The sequence below is a fragment of the Fusarium subglutinans genome (genome assembly GCF_013396075.1).
Source record: "Fusarium subglutinans strain NRRL 66333 chromosome Unknown NRRL66333_c0000150, whole genome shotgun sequence".
Classification (NCBI taxonomy): Eukaryota; Fungi; Ascomycota; class Sordariomycetes; order Hypocreales; family Nectriaceae; genus Fusarium; species Fusarium subglutinans.
The window spans coordinates 71,103-89,760 of record NW_023502213.1 but is presented as its reverse complement, the minus strand read 5'-3'; the positions used below and the strand labels follow the sequence as shown (position 1 = coordinate 89,760).

Genomic DNA, 18,658 nt, shown 5'->3' with positions numbered 1-18,658 from the left:
CTGCTTTGTGGCTGCCACACATCACGCGATTTAGTCTTAACACTTAAGACAGTGAAACCGCCATCGCCCACCAGAGACTCTGATATGATTATTTAAGCCATTCAATTTACCACCAACCTTCAATAACTTTTGTCTTGTTCTTCGCTCGCCACAATTACCGAGCTTACTATCCGAATTTCTCTCTGCTGATTCAAAATCTCAGCCTCGAGTCTCAATCGCAAATAACCTTACGGTTCTTAGGGACAAAGACAACATTATGTCGGAACAACCTTCCCCACCGCAAGGTCTCCTCGGCAATCAAACCTCAAAACCGATCGTCAGAACGGAGTCAGGCCATGTTCGTGGCAGAACCGCCGACAATGTCCACGTGTTCAAAGGGGTGCCGTTTGCTGCACCACCTTTTGGGCCCAATTATCTCCGTCCTCCACAGCCGCCGGAGCATTGGGAAGATGTGCGTGACACACTAAGTTTCGGGCCCAAGTCGCCGCAGGTCCCCTATCCCCCGGGGATTGCTGAGGGCCTTGCAGAACTAGTCAGCAGTGGTGAAGACTGTCTGACGCTTAACGTCTGGGCACCTAGCCTCGGTACCGCGGGGCGGCCAGTAATGGTCTGGATTCCCGGCGGTATGTTTGAGTTCCATGCTACTGGCGCTGTAGCCTACTACGATGGTGCTAGGTTTGCCCGCGACGGCGTCGTGTGTGTAACGATCAACTACCGCGTGGGTGCCCAAGGATTTCTCTATCTAGCCGATGGCACCCCCAACCTTGGCCTGCTTGACCAGATCGCCGCTCTCGAATGGGTGCAGAAGAACATAAAGGCATTCGGCGGCGATCCCAGCAGGGTAACTATCTTTGGGGAGTCGGCCGGTGCCATGAGCGTCGCCACACTACTGGCTGTCCCCAAGGCAAAGGGGCTGTTCCGCCGAGCGATTGTGCAAAGCGGGAGCAACCCAAAACTCAATTCAGCAGCAACATCGAAGCGGATCGGACAGCGATTGGCAGAGATTCTAGGCATCGAGGCTACATTGGAGGCCATCAAGCCGATATCGTCTGATCGTATCCTCCAGGCTCAGGCTCAGCTGCGAGACGAGCTGACCACGCGCCCTGACCCGACTTTGTGGGGCGAGGTTGCGCTCAGTTTTATCCCGTGGGCACCCACAATTGACGGTGATATTCTCCCGATGCATCCAATCGATGCTATTCATGCTGGTGCTGCAGCCGACATTGATTTGGTGGTTGGCTCTAACACCGAGGAAACACGTCTTTTCTTAGTCCCAGACGGATCCATCGATCGCATTACGGAAGAGAGCTTGTCCGCGATAGCCGGCGTGTACGGCCTGCCGCCAGAGGGCGTCGACGCATATCGTGTATTGCATCCAGGAGCCACTGCTGGTGAGCTATTCCCGGCGATCCAGACCGATTGGTTCTGGCGGATCCCTGCCAATCGCTTTGCCGACGCCCATGAAGAGGCGGCTCGAGCATCGACGTATATGTATGAGTTTGCCTGGCAATCGCCTCAGATGGGTGGCCGCCTCGGCGCGTCACATTCTTTCGAGATTCCCTTCGTTTTCGACACGCTCGGTCTCGGAACGGAACCCCTTCTTGGTCCAACTCCTTCGCAAGAGCTCGCTGATGCCATGCATCAGGCCTAGGTAGCATTTGCCACGACAGGAGATACAGGATGGCCGAAATATGAAGCTAGCCGCAGGTCAACTATGCATTTTGATGTGGAATCTATAGCCGTGGATAATCCTCTCGATAAAGAGCTTCAGCTTTGGGAGAACATTTGTTAACTATTTACTTATAATGAGCACTCGAGGTATACTTTACAGTGGTTTCAGCTAGAGTGTCGAAATACTGCGTTTAAATTAAGCTACTTGCTGAATGAATTATTCCTGACTTATCGAATGCCATAAAACCAGTACCCTCTCTGCACCCAACATATTCAGCGAAGATATCTGAACCCCTCAAGATAGAAGTTTCCTCCCATAAGTTGATTTGGCCTTTACCGTCGCCCATCTCCCCACCAGGTCCATAAACCTCCATCCACCGCTTTCGAAGCTTGACGTGGCCTCTGTGAATTCTGCCAACCCGTTCAAACTTGCTCATGTCCTGCCAGTAAAACATCTCGATCTTCCTGTTATGGTTCAAATTGATTGGAGTACCGGCTTTAAACGTTCCATGATCTGAGACATGACCCATTCGCACATCGAAGAGTCCATTGGTAGTGGTATCCTTTGCTAGGTAGCCCATCCAGCCAGTAACAAGTTCGTCAAACTCTTCGAACCACAAAGCCTTCTCTTCTGGAGACATTCCGGAGTGGTCTTGTCCCTCGACTAGAAAACAGATATTGTCTGGTAGGTCGGAGACAGTTGTCCTGCCAAGACGAATAGTTGTTGTCTCTGGAACCCGCGCAGGCATGTCCTCTAACGAAGAGGCCAGCTTATCACCCAAGCTCACATCTGGTATACGATGACGAACACAGCCCCAATACCCGATCTTGTCGCCGAATGGTTCCATCTCTCCAACCCCATTCATCCCATTCTTCAACTCAGCAGTGCATGCATTCTGCACTCGATTGGCAGTGGCTGTAAGAATTTCCCTCCACATGCCAGCGTCTGCTGGGAGCTCGTCCCAAAACTGTTTCACAGCAGGCGACAACCACCACTTTGCGTGGGACTCTGGCCACCAATATGAGAGCCAGATCTGGGTGCTCATATCATTAGTGCCTGGGACCGTGATGCGATCAAGGTGCGCCTGTCCAGTGATGAGCTTGTCGAACCTCTCAATAAGATCCAGCTGCTGGCTGTTTGGTTACTGGATGCCATATATCCCGTAGATGAACTTGTCTCCCGGTTGGAATTTGGCGCGGTAAAACATGTTAATGAGGTTGACTATAAATGATTTGTGAGCTGTACTTGGCAAGTAAGACTTCTTAGTAAAAAGAATAGAAAATTAGCTTTTGTTAGAACAGCATCGAAATACCCATTTATATTTATAGAGATACAATCAATTGATTTGTAAAGTTACTATTTCCCCATCTATAGTTCTACACTAACCTTCTTCAACAACTGTCCTTCACCATACCGACATGTTCAGTCTAACTATCTTGCATAACGCCACTAGACCACCTGGATATCAATTACCCAGCTATGGCAATAATCTCATTCCGACATCGACGCTTTCTGTCAACATTACGCTATCTATACCAGCTATAGCGCTGATCTCATTCCGAGGGACAGATCAACGAGACTGAGACCCGAGACGCTAATCTGGGGTTTGGTCTGTCCCTTTCATGATGGCGCGTGAGATACAGACGACAGAGAGCAATATCTAACTATTGACCCCAGATTTATTGCGGGGTAACTGGTCGACTCAACTTGGACGAGTCAGGGTGGCAAAGCTTGTTATGAAGCTAAACTGGCTTTGGCCTCAATGATTACTCGATCGTGACTGTGATTGGAGGAGAACCGTCGGAATGAGATAAGAATTCCGGTATCATGGTTGAATCCGAGATCTGCACCAGATCGGTAATGCGATATGGGGTGAAAGAGGAGTTGATTCCGATATCTGTTGCAGGTGACAGATTCCGGGGCAATTTGTAATTCATAGCTTATCGTACGCAGGTCAAGAGAGGGGGGATAAGCCTTGCACATAAATACGTCTATAATTTCAAGCTCATTCGTTGTGGTAATCTCATCGATCTTTCACAATGCCTCCCAAATGCAAAGTAGCTGCCATCCAGGCCGAACCATGCTGGAACGACTTGAAAGGGAGCATTGCCAAAACGATTGGGTTGATCCAAGAGGCTGCTGGTAACGGCGCCAACGTCATTGGTTTCCCCGAGATCTTCATCCCGGGCTACCCATGGTAAGTGTAAATCTCGTGGAGCGACAATGACCAACTAAGGAGATGATTCTAGGACAATTTGGGCAAACTCGCCAGTCAGCAATGCTGTTTTTATGAGCGAGTATTTTGCCAATTCTCTTGAGAAGGAGTCTGAGGAGATGGAACAAATTAAGACAGCTGTTCGTGATGCGGGAGTTTTCATTGTGCTTGGATACAGTGAGAGATATCAAGGCACCCTCTACATTTCCCAGGTAGGTCATCTGATTCTGTCGCTCCTAGTCGCTAAATACTAACTGCTGTTTAGTCATTTATCGACGAGACCGGCACCATTGTTCTTCATCGACGAAAGATCAAGCCAACCCACGTTGAGAGAGCATACTGGGGCGATGGGCAAGCCGATTCCGTCAAGGCTGTCGCCCCCTCCTCATTCGGCAATATCGGTGGCCTGAACTGCTGGGAGCACACTCAACCCTTACTGCGTTACTACCAGTATTCTCAAAACCTGGATATCCAAGTTTCCAGCTGGCCTCTTTGCTGGGATGCCCTGGAGGGCCAACCTTGGCCATATCACTTGACACCGCCTGCTTGCAACAGATTCTCACAGGTCATGGCGATGGAAGGCGCCTGCTTTGTCTTGGTCTGCTCCCAAGTGCTAACAGAAGACAGCAAGGCCAGGACAGGATTGGAAAAGTTCGATTATGCGAGGGCCCCAGGTGGCGGCTTCAGCATGATCTACGGGCCTGATGGCTCTGAGCTGTGCAAGCCGTTGGAAGCAGGAGAGGAGGGGATTCTATATGCTGATGTTGATCTTTCATTCCGAGCCATGATGCAGCAGAACCTCGATCTGGTGGGACATTATTCACGACCTGATTTGCTTAGTCTTAATGTGACGACAGAGACTGCAGTTCCGATTCGTCACAAGTAATACCTTTCGCATTAAAGATAGGAATCAAGGAAGTTTAAGAGAATCAGGTTGTATATACTACTCTTACATAGTCTGGGATCTATCACTATGAAAACTGGTTAGAAGAATGTGAAGCTTTCGCAGTTGCCAAGAATTTGACTCAAATTGTTGAACATTGACGGGTCAGTGTCCGTCCAAGTGTTGTCGGCAGGATCCACGTTAAACAGGCCGATTGGGATATTCGCCGTAGTAGCAAGGCCATTTAGCAGCATAGGGTCTCCTATCAAGTTTGTTGCTTGTACTGCCTCTGAAAAGCCAGGGTCTTGGCCAGCACTCATCGCCCCTGTACCAGGAACTGGCCCGAAGCCCCCGCTTCCTGTGTATCTCTGTGATCTCAATTCATCGGTAGCCTTCCGTATGGTTTGCAATTTATCCCTCAGCCGCCTCGTGATCAGAGACTCTCTCGCCAGTCGGTGGATCAGCTGTGTTGCAGTAACCACATCTTGGAGACAAGACTTGCTCTGATCGGGGTTGGCATAGCAGGTAACAAGAAGCAGAGACGACAAAGCGGTCTCGAGGAAATGGTTAAACGTCTTGTGCTGAGCATGATATATGTCGGTATCCCTAGCCAGTCTGGCCAGCACTTGGATCGAGTCTCGAGCAACCTGGATCATGACCTGAAAGTTTGATGTGTCGATATTGTGAGAACCAAAACGACTTGCGGCTTTACGGAGAATTATTGTTCTCATCTGATTAGCTCGCAGATAAAGCATTAATCGGAGCTTGTAGTCTCCGCGTTTCTCAACTGCAGCGTCGAATTTGTCCTCAATACCAGTAAATTGTAATCGACGTGGCAGATTCTGCTGCCACTGAAGTACTCGAAACTGCAGATAGTCCTGAGTTGAGTTAGAGTCTTGAAGTCGAGATGCCAAAGGGCTAATGAAGAAGCTTTTGACATCAGAGGCTATGCCACAAAATGAAACCATTTCTTTGAGATAAGTTAATGAATGGCTGCTTTCGTTCTGTTCCATGGTTCAGTTAATGTTCAAAGCATCCGTAATTGGGGTCATACCGTTGGCAGTGACGACCGGTTGATCTCGGAGTCCTGAACTGCGAATGGTAGCCCAGTACCAAAGCTCCATCTTCGGTCCAAGGTATATAAAGACCAGAAGAATGTGTCCAAGATTTTCTCAGGAGCGGTCTCTTCCTCTTGGGAGCTTTGCTCATGTACAAGTCTCAAGATGGTACCAATTAATCTCCATGCCTCTTTCTCACGATCGTTAAGAAAGAAGAAGATACACTACACAAGAACAAGCGATTAATACGAGCACAATGAAGAGGAAGGATCCACTCACAATCAGAGTCAGTAATGTCAAGTCACCTAAACTTGGGGATTTTAGGTATATCTTGGGGATGGTTGAAACGAAAGCCTCTTCGACTATGGGACTCACGATTTCGACAGCCTTGGAGCCTTCAAAGCTTGAGACGATCGCCAATACTAGGAAGGCGATATTGCCAATACCTTCGCCAAACAGGCCACCAGAACGAGGGCAATCGGAGTCAGACTGTGTTCGTCTCTCAAGCATCTCATGGCTCAACTGACTGATATCGAGAAATGGATACATCATGCCGACTTCCTCTTCATAGATCGCGAGAACTTGACACCAGTTGTTGTGATCAAGAGCTTCTAGTGCTCTGCAGGGAGAAACGCTTCCCTGAATAAATAATCTATCCAGTTCTCTAGAGACGAAACCCACTGAGCAAGGGCTTACGTCGCTATGATGGTCGGCTTGAAACAGCTGCCGCTCGGTAAGGCGTATGAAGTCATCGAAGTTGTCATATGCTAATTCCGAACATGGAGCCTCGAGGGGCCAGCTCTGCGCCATTGAATCTAGGCTCTCTGAGCCGTCCTCCAGAGATTCCTTCTCTGATTGAACATTTTCTGACTCTTGGAGTGGTGCCTTTGCTCTACGCGACGTAAGCTTCCATACCCCAAGGTTTTAGAGTGACACCTACGATACACAACGCGAAGATCGATAGCGTGTTGCGCGAGGATAGAGGCATCTGGTGGAGGCTTTACTACATCCATTGCATGGTTGCTCGCCGCTGCATCTGGTCTTGCGCTGTTGGCATCTCTCGCTGGGGCGACCCTAGTCAGCAGAAGCACATGTCCATGACGCGCAGAAAGTACCGACCAAGCGACAGATGTGTAGCGAGAGCGTCGCTTTTTCTCTGTTACCATTGCGGATAGGCCATCAATGCAGGGTATTTATTACTAATGGAACCGAATCATATGCAAGAAGAGAATAAAACCCCGCAATCGGGAATGATTAGGATTTGGATGTTGAGTTGGAACTATCGATTAAGCGCGATTGCTGATTGGCTACGCTACGGGGCATTGGATTGTTGATCTTGAACAGAATTGACATCTCTAGCGCCGAGTATCGGTCGGGATGATCGTCCAGGAGGAAATATTTCATCAGGACCAGTTATGTTTACGCAAATCTCAATAGCAACTCGACCAAAGAAGGGACATGCTAGTTCAGATGAACATGTGCCTTGCAATGCGGGTCTAGGTGCTGTCGTATGAAGAATTGGCTGTCACACGGTGTTAGGACTATTAACCTCAGATTTGTTAGTAGTACAACGGTTATTTAATAAATAAAATCTATATACGATGTTGAGTATTAATTAAGAAAGTAACTAAAGGCAAAAATACCCAATGCAATAAAAATACAAGCCCCATACCCGGCAATAAACTGAACCTTCTCACTAAACTGATAAACTTCTGCGCCGATGGATGCGTTAATTTCCCCGTTGTATGTCGACATCCTAAGTGAAATCGTCGAAATCACAACATCTTGTAGGTATCTCTCAATACCTGCCGCGGAAATGTTGAAATGAGCATTATATCTGTCGACTAATCCAATATAGGGGCTCCCTAGTACTTGTGATGCATTGCCGTGGAAGAAAATAACCCCCAGTCCGGGGCCATCTCTATCTGTGGGGTTTTAGCTTGTGGAGGTAACTTGAAGTGAAGGACTGTACTCACGCATCTCTACCTCGCCTTGTAAAGCATTCACCGCAGCCCGGCTGATTCCATATGCTTGAGCATTGGTGAAATTTGCTTCTAAGCTGTCGTTGGCGAGACGAGGCGTAATGCCGCCACCATAAAAGAAGTAATAGAAGAATTGTGTTTGGATCCAAGCTTTCTCCGACCAGACCTCCCTTTCATTTTCAATATGCACATAGATAGACTGAGATGAGTCAAGTGAGTTATTGATATGAAGATTGTATGTCGCCAACTTCATAGAGCAGTCCAGGGTCTTCATACTCCGTGACGTGCAATTCTCTGGTCTAGGGTCAGTGTACCAGCTTATCTTAAAAGAGTTATTGCTGCGGCTATATGGTTCATCGGGACTGCTGTCTTTTTCATCTGCCGCTCTGTAGATGACAGAGCAGCCGTCCGACAGAGCATCGCGACGATTAAGTTCCTGACAACGAAACCGGGGCCCCTCGATAGAGATGTCGTAAATACACGAAGCGCCACAAGGCGAGTCAATCTTGACTGGTCTGCCAGATGATAGCACCTGAGCTGCTAATGCATTCAGACTCGGTCTCAATTGGTTCCTAGAATAGTCAGTTAAGAAATGCCTAACTTGAAGCAAACACTGACATATAACTGAGGTCCGCGTTCATTTCAAAGAACGACTTCTCCACGAAGTCTTGGTAAGTACCATTTCCGTAATCGCTGATATTGATTGTTGGCACAGCATTCATAGTCAAAGGTACAGAATTCTCAAATTTGACGGTCAGTGCTCCAGGAGGAAACACAGCTGCAAAAGGAATCCCAGCACAAAGGAATCCTACAAGCCACAGCCTCTTGATATGTAGAATATGAGCTAGAACCCTGGGCCGAAACAGATTCCATGGGCTGGAAGCAAGAGTATGGAGCTTAGTGTCCTGACTATAGAAGGACTTTTGTCCAAGAAACCTCGCCAGGATCCGGTTGTACGCCAATCCGAGACCTCCAAGCAGGGAAACTTCAACAAAAATTGCCAGTATATTGGCTAAAGCCGTTGAGAGGCCCTGGCCGATCGTTGTATTAACTGGACGATTATTCAATACGGCGAAAAAAGCGGCATGGATGCCCACGAAGCAAATGGCTGCGAAGTGTCAAGTAATGTTCAGTGGCTGGCCAAAAATTCAGCAGAGGAATAGTACTAACCAACAGAATAGAAAATGAAGATTTTCCCCACGGCTCCGGACGGCTTCTTGCGTGTCGCTGGATTGTGTCCTCGTGAAGATCTCCCTACTGGTGCCTGAACTGCCATTTTCTGGGCAGCATCCAATTGATTCTCTGTGTAGAATTGTATCTTTTGCTACTGCTAGAGGGTGCTTGCAAAACGAGAAGTTGGATAGATCTAGTTGACGGTCAGTAGCTACCTGAGTTGTTGAGATGGTGGGGATTTCGGCATTAAATACGCCGGTCTCAGCCAGCAATGCCTCAAATCTGAAAATCCTCCCAGCGTCTATTCTCTCTGTATAATTGGTAGCCTGATTCGTCTTGGAATCTGCAATATGAAACACTATGAGACAAAGAGTGTGCATTGGGAGCTAGTAGTGCGGTTAAATCAAGGCAGTACTGAGGAATAGTAAGTCAAGCAGAGAGGGTACATGATAGTTCTTGTGAAGGCAGTCTAGGGGCCGTAGTGCCAAGGGTTGGCTGCCACACGGTGTCAGGATACTTGCCACCTCTTCCATAAAGACTCTTGCGTTGAGCCCAAGGCGGTGAACAGACCCTGTCGAGTCTGGGTAATGGAGCCTATAGGGAGTAATGAAACTGAGGTAAAAGGCCAGCCGACAGCAGCTGAACGACGCCTCCAAGCCTAGAACGGGCCTCTGCAGAAATGGCTTTCAGCCTCTCAATAATGGCTGATTACCCCGGCCAATATCAGCGATTATAGTGGAGGCTGATGACACATCTGGGCGTCGATCTGAATCAGGCTGGCGCTTACAAGCCGTTGTCTCAATCTCCCCTTTAGCCTCTGTACAGGAGGGCTGAGCTTGGCGACAGGTTTTAAATGGTGCACCGTTCTCTCAGCCGCAGGCTAAAGGAGCGCCACTGCACATCTCCAGCCCATCCTAATATCATTGGATAAAATCTTTGAGTTATTTTCAACCCCCAAGAGAGAAGAAATATTTTAGGGAGCACTGCCTCCTCTGTTGTCTTACAGGTTCATCTGTCTCAATCTGAAGAACCGGTCCGTTTCAACCCCTCCCATCCGTTGAATGTTTCTCCACGTTGAGTAACGGACGATTTCATCAGCAGTCTATCGATCATTTGACGGTCACAAGTCTTTTGCAACTATGGCTGATATTCAGCCTACAGGTGCAGTTGCACCCGCGTTTGATGCGGCCGGCCCGGCCGTGACTGCTCCAGCGACGCTTTATCAGCGCGATCTTTTCGGTCGTCAAAACAACTACGGCTCCTGTGGCTACTATTCTCTCTTGGGCAGCGGTATTGACTCTTGCTAATTATCATCTTGAGCCTCGAATGATCTAACACAGTCGCATAGATTGGGCTACCTGGAAATGCGGCGAAGAGAATGCCTGGACTACGACCTGTAAGACCATCGGCTCACACTTTGGTTGCTTCGAGAATATCTTCACGACATGCTATCCCCGCGCCTCTAGCTGTAACAGTCTAGACCCGCGAGCTCTTTGTTGGTTCGTCTGATTGGTGCCCAAATTATTGCTGAACGTTGGCTAATGAGTGACTTCAGTACCGGAGATGTTAATGTGGACTATCCGTATTGCGCAACAGGCATCAAGGCCCTGGAAGACGGCGACGAGCTATCTATATACCTTTGTGGCAGATCCGAGCAACAGGTTCCCTTCTACGATTCAACCGTTATCAAGGTAACAACAGGTAGTACAACTGAAGAGCAAACTCTTACCAGTATTGATACGACCAAGGGCGTCACCGTCACCAAGACAGCTGAGCCCTCACCTGAAAAGGGTAACCCTACCCCAGTCGGGGCCATCGTTGGGGGCGTTATTGGCGGTGTCGCGCTGATCGCCATCTTGGGACTGGCCTTTTGGTTCCTTCGAAGCAAGAAGCGGCAGAACAAGGAGGTAACGCCTGCGCCTGCACCCGCACCTGGATTTCCCCCTCAACCATACCAACAGCAAATGGGCTACCAACAAGATGTGCCCCCTCCGATCATCCACGACTACAACAACAACAACAACTACGCCGGCTATCCCACTCAGGGCTCCCCACCACCCCCCAGTGACCCCAGATACAGCCAAATGTTCATGGAGGGCACAGGTTCTCCACATCAGAGTCCTCCGATCGAGCCTTACAAGACAGTTGTATCACCTGTTTCTGAACTTCCTATATATTCTTCCCCTCACGACAACACGCCCGTTTCTGAGCTGCCCGCTGGCATGGAGAATTCATACCAACCACGAGGGAATTAGGAGCAGTAGGAAAACACCGCAAATTTGGACAAGGGTATGTTAGGCTGGGCATGCAGGGGGGGCTTGGTAGGGACTAGCATCGAGTATTGTAATAATGACGCTGGGGAAATCACATCAAGACAAGTATGCTCAAGTTCAAGAGCGGGTTGACGATATACCAGTCAGATAATTCCTGGGATAAGGTTGTCGGTAGTCAAAAGAGGCTTTAGCCCCCAGCGCACAAAGGTAAAGAACACCAATAAACACATACAAGCAGATAATTCCATTCCAACCCTTACAGATGTTGATAACTATAATCTACTTGCCAAAGTACTTCAGTTCCAAATATCGAGCAACTGGGTACACGATGGCGGTGACCACAAAGGTCAACTCATTTGCGACATCGCCTCCGTATGTTCCAATCAACTTACCAAGAGGTCCAGTGAACCACGTCTCAACCATTCCCATGCACCACGCAACAACACCCACCAGAAACGCAACGGAGGCAGCGATACCATGCGGCAGCCTCTCCCGAGTGTTCCAGCCTTCGAGATCGTAGTTGGCAAAGTCACGCTTGCGGAATATGGTGTGTTCCTCGAAAAGGATGACGAAGTAGCTGGTGCACCAATAACCCAAGAGACTGAGGAAATCCTGCAGATATGTGTTGAGCTTTTGACGACCAACGATAGCCAGAATGATGACGATTACAAAGTTGCCAAGTGTCCAGATAAAACGAGGGACTCGGGCAAACGGGGTGGCCATTTGTTGGAATGAAATGGCCGATGAGTAGAGGGACATGATGTTGGTGTTGATGCCGCTGAAGGATAGCAGAACGAGGAGCAACTTGGCGAAGCCTCGAGGGTGCAGCATGTCTCTGATGAGGAAGCCAAGACCTTGGTGAGGGTCTTCGTATGCCGTCTTCCAAGCTTCGACATTGTTGAGAGCACTGGCAACCGTAGCTCCTGCAGTCATGCCGATCGCTGTAGGGATACCAATACCAGCCGTAGTCAAGAGCCAGACTTTGAGCCGTGATGTGTTGGCGGGGTAGTGCGCATAGTAGTCCGATGCCATAGTTGCCCACGATGCAGAGCTGCCGTAAACAATGGCAATCAGAGAAAGCACATTGCCCGAGAGATCTATGCCTGAGCTGGAAGCAGGGGTCTTGTTGTCGGAGTACGGTCCCACCATGCCAAAGATGATCATGAACACGATGAAGTAGATACACCAGGCATAGCGCTCATAGATCAGAATGTACTTGAGGCCCAAAAAGCTGATGGCGAGCGAAACGATGGCGATGATGATAACGCCAACGACGAGAGATATGTGGCCGTCGGCTACAGCAGTAAGGGCCAGACCACCACTGATGGTAGCAACAGAAGCCCAACCCAGCTGTTCAATGCCGTTGAGGAAAGCAATGATCTTGTTGGGATACCAGCCGAAGCTGTAGCGAGAGACGGAAACCTGACGTAGACCTGTTGCCGCACCAAAGGTAGCGCAGTATGAAGATACCGAGCCACCAAGAATAGACGCAAAGATGTAAATCAATAGACTCTGCTTCAAGCTCAGACCGAACTCCCAACCCAGGAACCCAGTGGCGAAACAACTGATGCCCATGGTACCCGATGCCCAAATCAGGGCCATGTTGAGCTCCTCATGCCATGGAACGGGTCGTTTGTCCTCTTCTGTTTTGCGCACAATGGCTTCAGACTCGACACCTAGAGCCTTGTCCATACGAGCCTCGAAGCGGCGGAGACTTGCTAGGACGCCGTGTTCGTAGTCGGCTGATGAAGTGTAGGCTTCGGTTGCTGGAATGTCGCCGCTGCCTGACTCGAGGGACAGCTCGTGGTCTCCGCCCTTGAGCTTCTCATTGTAAGATGCCATGGCTGCCCGAGTCCTTCGTTGTTGGACCCTGGATACTAGAGATGGGCGACAGCTGAAGACGCGGATGAGGTGAAAGGACACAGGTCACACAATAAAACGGACACCAAGAGAGGCAAAATGAGCAGGCTGTAACACTGTATTTCTAGATCCTGCAAACCCCACATCGGGTCGCACAATCCAAGGTTCGACCGATAGCAGTTGCCGCTTCTCCCGTACCCACCTAGTTATCGCCCTCGTTCATGGGGTACGATACCACTAACCTTCCCAATCTGCTGTCACATCGAGCCTGTTATTGGTCATTGCCAGACCCTCCCAGCGGCGATAAGCGACACTTATCATTACCATACCAGGGTACTGTGTGCGATGCGCGTGGAACTCACGAGCATTGTGTGCGCAGTCTAGGCAGTCTGTCCGAGGATGTCGTACACGCTAGAAACGCAGCAACGTCGGCATTGGCTGCAGCCACTTAGATGCCTGTCAGATCCATTGCCCGATGGGGCTACTTATCAATGACCCGCTGAGAATCCGGCTACCACGGCATCGGAATAGGTGCCGTGGGGAAGGGACTTTGTATCCTGCTTCCTGATGCGGGTTGGTTTTTACTCCACACAGAAGCTAGAATAAATTTCTCTATCATTTTGTTTATAGCCAGGAATTCGGGTTACTCAGGACTAAGGTCAGATAGCGGAGATGGCCGCCAAGGTCTAGAAGCGGAATCAGGTGTCAATTCAATTGACTTACGCTATTGTCTATCCCCACGTTGACTTTAGTGGGGATTCTGCCAAGCTACCAATGGTTCAATAATTGTATACTTGTCTAGTCAAACACTGCGGTCTAGAATTATTGCTTAATCACTCCAACGTCCTGTATTAACTAATTGAAATCCTGTCTTATTAGTTTATGAGACTTAGCCAGTTAGAGAATTTAACTAGAATACCTACCAAAGCCTTCGGCGTGACTTCCTTTTGCTTGTACAGTATCTGTCAGCACTCCTTGTCTGCAGGGCGTTGTAAGCTCTTTTAATTATAGGGTATCTGTGAGTTGAAACTTAATAAGAAGGTGTAAAAAAGCCACAGATCTGGAGACTTTGATACCCTTGAAATTATAAGAAAATTGTTATTTTAATATTTTTAATTGCAGCATGTTCGTAATCACAGTCCCGTTCTGTGTTTATTCCTTATTGCTGTAATAAATTACTAAAGTATCTCTAGAAGCCGCGAGTATGAGAATGAGTAAAGCTGAGTTTAAAGATAACTCTTACTATATATAGTATATTAAGTTGTTATTCTGCTAGTTAATACTTCCACTATTAGTTTCCTGGACCTCTATATTAAAGGCGATGTAGGGTAAGCTAGGTGAGCCTACGTCGCCAGGCTGAGCCTGGTTTAGCTTGGAATTCCTCGACCCCGGTCTTCTGTCTCATTGGGCAATGAAGTCGTGTGACCTTCTTTTGCCAAGGTCGTTAATGACGACTTCATGTATCTCAGCTATTTCAGCTATTTCCTCCATGATCCTGTTTAACCCTCATTTCTACGACATTGCTCATTTTCATACCCGTACTCGGGATCTAATAGCATCCCCATAGTTTGGTTGCATCAATCAACCCTGGTAAATTAACCTTTTCATCCCGACGTCATCGATACCCCGCGTTTTGCGATGGCGTCCATCCGCCTCATCGCCACCTTAATGCTCCTCGTCGTCATCGCTTCAGCCCAGCAATGCAACCTCAAGACCCTCAAAACCTCTTATCCAGCACCTGCTACTGCGGATAACTGGAACTACAGTATCATCGCCAACGAGCTCAGACGACCTCGAGGTATTTTATTCGATAGCGAGGGTGCCCTGATTGTCATAGACTCTGGAAATGGCATCATTCATTTCGAACTCGATGATGAAGGAGGAACCTGCTTGCAGGTCAAGAAGAAGACCACTCTACTAAAGAAAAATAACGTGAGCTACTCAGATCCCAGATCTTCCGTCTCTTGACCATTAACTGAGTAATATGTTGTAGCTAAACCATGGCATCGCCCTCTCCAAAGATGGACGTACAATCTATGCTTCATCATCCGATGAGGTCTTTGCGTGGTCCTATGACCCATCTAAAGTCTCCCTCAGCAGCTCTTCCGTCCAGACTCTGGTCTCCAATATGACTAATGGAGGTCACACCTCACGAACCCTGCTCATCTCGCAGAAACATCCAGACATGCTGCTCGTGTCTCGCGGCAGTGATGGGAACGATGACGCAGGTGCCGAAGATCGTGACTCAGGCCGCTCTCAGATCCGCGCCTTCAATATTTCATCCTTTAGCAGCAATTCCGATAAAAAGCCATATGATTACCTTGACGGCGAGATTATCGGCTGGGGTCTGCGGAATTCTGTCGGCGTGGCAGAACATCCAGATACAGGCGGCATTTTCAGCGTTGAGAATTCCGCCGATGAACTACATCGCGACGGTAAGGATATTCACAAGGACAATCCAGGCGAAGAGATGAACTTCCACGGCTATCTTAATGGCTCTAATGATCAGGGTGGCAACTACGGCTACCCTCTTTGCTATACCCTCTGGTCTACGGATGGTTTCCCTAATCTCGGCGACCTCAAGATAGGCGATCAATTTCCTGCTGATCGTCAGGCTGACGGTGATAATGCTACCGCTCTTACTGACGAGGAATGCAAATCCGACTATGTTGCTCCGGTCCTAGCATTCCAAGCGCACACCGCGCCTTTAGACTTGAAGTTTGACGAGAATGGCACACGAGCCTATGTATCTTTCCACGGAAGCTGTAAGACCCCCTCCATAGCTTCGAACCATTCAACCTCTGACATCTTTTAGGGAACCGTGACCCGCCAGTTGGCTACCAAGTCTCATACGTCGATTTCCAAGACGGCAAACCTGCATCTTCTTCACGAAGCACAAACGCCACTACACCCATAATATACAACAAAGATCTCTCAAAGTGTCCAGATGACTGCTTCCGCCCCGTTGGTCTGGCGTGGGATTCTAAGGGGAGACTCTGGTTCAGTTCCGACAAGACGGGCGAGATCTTTGTGTTGAGCCACGAGGGCGGGTCAGGCTCGAGTGGAGGGAATGGATCTGAATCGGGCGCTGGCAGTGGCGATGATGATAATGATTCTGCCTCTCTACAGCCTGGGTCGGCTGCTTTCATTATAACTCTTGCGGCTTTTATCGTAGGAGGCCTACTAGCATAATACTACTAAGCGAAGTGCTTTGTTAAATTGAAATTTGATACTGGCTGAAATCTATGAAACATGTCTACATAATAATGTTGCATCTTCTAATCTATGTTGCAGATCTGACGGAAAAGCGTCTTGTTGATGTTGAACTAGATCCTCTTACTCAAACTCAATGATAATCTCTGGGGCGCCCTCAAACTCAGCAGGCATCGCGTGGACGAAAGTCCAATGGTTGTGGTCGTAAATCGGACTTCCCGAACCACCATATCGGCCAGCGAATGTGATCTGTGGCTCGGGATTTGCATTTCCAGAGACAGATATCGAGACGCCTTGGATGTCAGACCAAGACTGGACATCCCTCTTCGCAAGTGAGGGAGAGGCCACAAAAGTGAACACTGAACTACTGGTCCCCTCGGGATAAGTCACTTTCAGCTTCTTCGGCGAGACTTCCATCAGAACGTGGGCCTCAGTAGGACGGAGCTGGGTATCGCGTCAGTAAAGGAAGGGGTGAGATTTGAAGCCGTGTTTACTTACGCTGAGCCACCCGATGCTATCATCTCCATAAGACCAATGTGCAACAGCGGGATGGAACTGGGCCTTGTTATTCGACGGTCCGTTTGCGCTCTTTGTCCGATACGACTGAGCTCCGATCATGAGCGACTCGCTAAGCCACGTCGTGATGTTGCGGGTATCAAGGTCGTAGGGCGGATAATATGCCTGCCCTTCGTATGTCCTCTCTCCATCAAATGTCTTCAGCGACTCCTTAAGATCATCCGAGAGCAATGAGTTGTGGAATTCAGAGTGCACGGCAATGAGAGGCGCCCAGGCCCAGTCACGGGCATGGCTCATGACTTCCGGGTACTGCCAGAGACCAGACTCCTGTCTCCCGATGATGGGTGCGAGGAAGTGAGATAGAATACCGAGAGACTTGGTCATGTCGAACGTGTATGCACGATCCCATGGACCAGCTAGGTTCCGCATGCTTGGATTCCACAGTTGCGATGTGTAATTCCAGACGCCGCGCAGGAGATCTGGACCTCTTTGGGAGAGGATACTATCCTCATCACCATACTTGCACCAAAGCGTAAGACCAAAGAGTGAAATACCGGTGTATGTCGCCGAGTTGAATTCAGAAAGCGTATCATGCAAGTCGAAGAGGTTAATAATCTCCGTCGCATAATCCTCTCCAGCCTGTGTCATGTTGTCATCGCCTACTTGGCGACCAGTCCAGCTCGTCCCGATCGCACGCATGATTGCAGGGTTGCTGTAAGACGGATACAGGTTATCTCCGTTGACACCACCCACGCGATACGAATCGCCAATGCTGCAGTTATATAGACTGTCCAGCATAAGCCCCTTCAAATCATCAGATAACAAATCGCCGAACTCCTCGTACATCGTGATGAAGCTGAGACCAACGAAGCCTCGCCAGTTAGGGTCCCACGATCCGTACATTTTGGCAGGGTACCATGCTGTTCCAACCGTTGGCTCCTCTGGCTCTCGCGTATAGTCGCCGTACCACAAATCCTTGGGGTCGTCGTGCTGGTCCTTGATGACATATCTTATGACATCCTCAGCCCTTGAGGCATCACCGTCGGCGTTCCGTGCAAGAAGCCCGACCGCGTACCATGTAGAGGCTAGCGTCTCGTGGTTCATTGCGGCGTTGGAGTTGAGGTCATATAGCTGTGAGATCTTGGGGTCGTAGAACCTATCCATCCACTCCATTGAGTCTTCAACCATTGCTTTTGCCTCTCCTGAGAGTGCCCATGATTGCGCGACGTGTTGTGTAAGAACTCCAAGGAGACATGCATGCACCCTACTGAATACTTTCATATTGGTTTCAAAAATTGGAAAGGACAAAGAAATGTCTTTTATCTGGTCTATTAAGAAGGTGATGAATTTCAGTGGTGCTGTTGTGATAGACCAGAAGCTTTCTGAACAGGGGCCAAGTTCTGAAGGATGCACTGCATATTTGTATTAGATGCTCTTGCTGGTTAATTTCAGCGCGTATCTTGTGGTTCTGTGTTTTTCTCTCCTAATCCCTATCTTGCCTCAAAAGCAAAGCCAGCTGCTATTTATTTCACGTGAGCCAATAAGGGGTCGTGACGCTGTAGGATGAGTTCATGCAGGTAAAACAATAGTCAGGAGATTTCGACTGGGCGCCCATAGCTTCGTGACCATTGCATTCAGTATCGATCCCTTACAAAATGAGCTTCCACTTAAGGGGAAACCTGTTGGTTAACTACGGATTATAACTGGCAGATAGGCGGTACAATGAAACCGGCTTGGTTTCCGATGTTCATTAGAACCCATAAGAAGATGTGATAGGTCAGGACAACAGACGGATCCTTATTGCGATACATAC

General features: G+C 48.8%; 8 protein-coding genes across 8 annotated transcripts; 4 read left to right on the top strand and 4 right to left on the bottom strand.

The window, feature by feature from the left end:
* Positions 1 to 256: 256 nt before the first annotated feature.
* Positions 257 to 1,651, top strand: FSUBG_9618 (carboxylesterase 2; the record flags this gene model as incomplete). The annotated part of the gene is made up of 1 exon (XM_036688150.1): positions 257 to 1,651. The coding sequence occupies one exon, from the start codon at positions 257 to 259 to the stop codon at positions 1,649 to 1,651; it is 1,395 nt and encodes a 464-aa protein (XP_036534914.1).
* A 211-nt stretch (positions 1,652 to 1,862) lies between these two features.
* On the bottom strand, positions 1,863 to 2,717 carry FSUBG_9617 (heme-containing protein; the record flags this gene model as incomplete). Its single annotated transcript, XM_036688149.1, has 1 exon — positions 1,863 to 2,717. The coding sequence occupies one exon, from the start codon at positions 2,715 to 2,717 to the stop codon at positions 1,863 to 1,865; it is 855 nt and encodes a 284-aa protein (XP_036534913.1).
* A 994-nt stretch (positions 2,718 to 3,711) lies between these two features.
* FSUBG_9616 (cyanide hydratase) lies at positions 3,712 to 4,773 on the top strand (the record flags this gene model as incomplete). The annotated part of the gene is made up of 3 exons (XM_036688148.1): positions 3,712 to 3,869; positions 3,922 to 4,099; positions 4,153 to 4,773. The coding sequence occupies 3 exons, from the start codon at positions 3,712 to 3,714 to the stop codon at positions 4,771 to 4,773; spliced, it is 957 nt and encodes a 318-aa protein (XP_036534912.1).
* A 98-nt stretch (positions 4,774 to 4,871) lies between these two features.
* FSUBG_9615 (fungal specific transcription factor factor) lies at positions 4,872 to 8,532 on the bottom strand (the record flags this gene model as incomplete). The annotated part of the gene is made up of 8 exons (XM_036688147.1): positions 4,872 to 5,774; positions 5,825 to 6,052; positions 6,108 to 6,467; positions 6,525 to 6,720; positions 6,774 to 6,902; positions 7,501 to 7,753; positions 7,805 to 8,382; positions 8,429 to 8,532. The coding sequence occupies 8 exons, from the start codon at positions 8,530 to 8,532 to the stop codon at positions 4,872 to 4,874; spliced, it is 2,751 nt and encodes a 916-aa protein (XP_036534911.1).
* Positions 8,533 to 10,122: 1,590 nt separating this feature from the next.
* Positions 10,123 to 11,238, top strand: FSUBG_9614 (uncharacterized protein; the record flags this gene model as incomplete). Its single annotated transcript, XM_036688146.1, has 3 exons — positions 10,123 to 10,273; positions 10,332 to 10,482; positions 10,539 to 11,238. The coding sequence occupies 3 exons, from the start codon at positions 10,123 to 10,125 to the stop codon at positions 11,236 to 11,238; spliced, it is 1,002 nt and encodes a 333-aa protein (XP_036534910.1).
* Positions 11,239 to 11,535: 297 nt separating this feature from the next.
* Positions 11,536 to 13,098, bottom strand: FSUBG_9613 (Purine-cytosine permease FCY21; the record flags this gene model as incomplete). Its single annotated transcript, XM_036688145.1, has 1 exon — positions 11,536 to 13,098. The coding sequence occupies one exon, from the start codon at positions 13,096 to 13,098 to the stop codon at positions 11,536 to 11,538; it is 1,563 nt and encodes a 520-aa protein (XP_036534909.1).
* A 1,656-nt stretch (positions 13,099 to 14,754) lies between these two features.
* Positions 14,755 to 16,308, top strand: FSUBG_9612 (l-sorbosone dehydrogenase; the record flags this gene model as incomplete). The annotated part of the gene is made up of 3 exons (XM_036688144.1): positions 14,755 to 15,048; positions 15,110 to 15,881; positions 15,932 to 16,308. The coding sequence occupies 3 exons, from the start codon at positions 14,755 to 14,757 to the stop codon at positions 16,306 to 16,308; spliced, it is 1,443 nt and encodes a 480-aa protein (XP_036534908.1).
* A 144-nt stretch (positions 16,309 to 16,452) lies between these two features.
* Positions 16,453 to 18,126, bottom strand: FSUBG_9611 (uncharacterized protein; the record flags this gene model as incomplete). The annotated part of the gene is made up of 2 exons (XM_036688143.1): positions 16,453 to 16,773; positions 16,828 to 18,126. The coding sequence occupies 2 exons, from the start codon at positions 18,124 to 18,126 to the stop codon at positions 16,453 to 16,455; spliced, it is 1,620 nt and encodes a 539-aa protein (XP_036534907.1).
* Between the last annotated feature and the right edge of the window lie 532 nt (positions 18,127 to 18,658).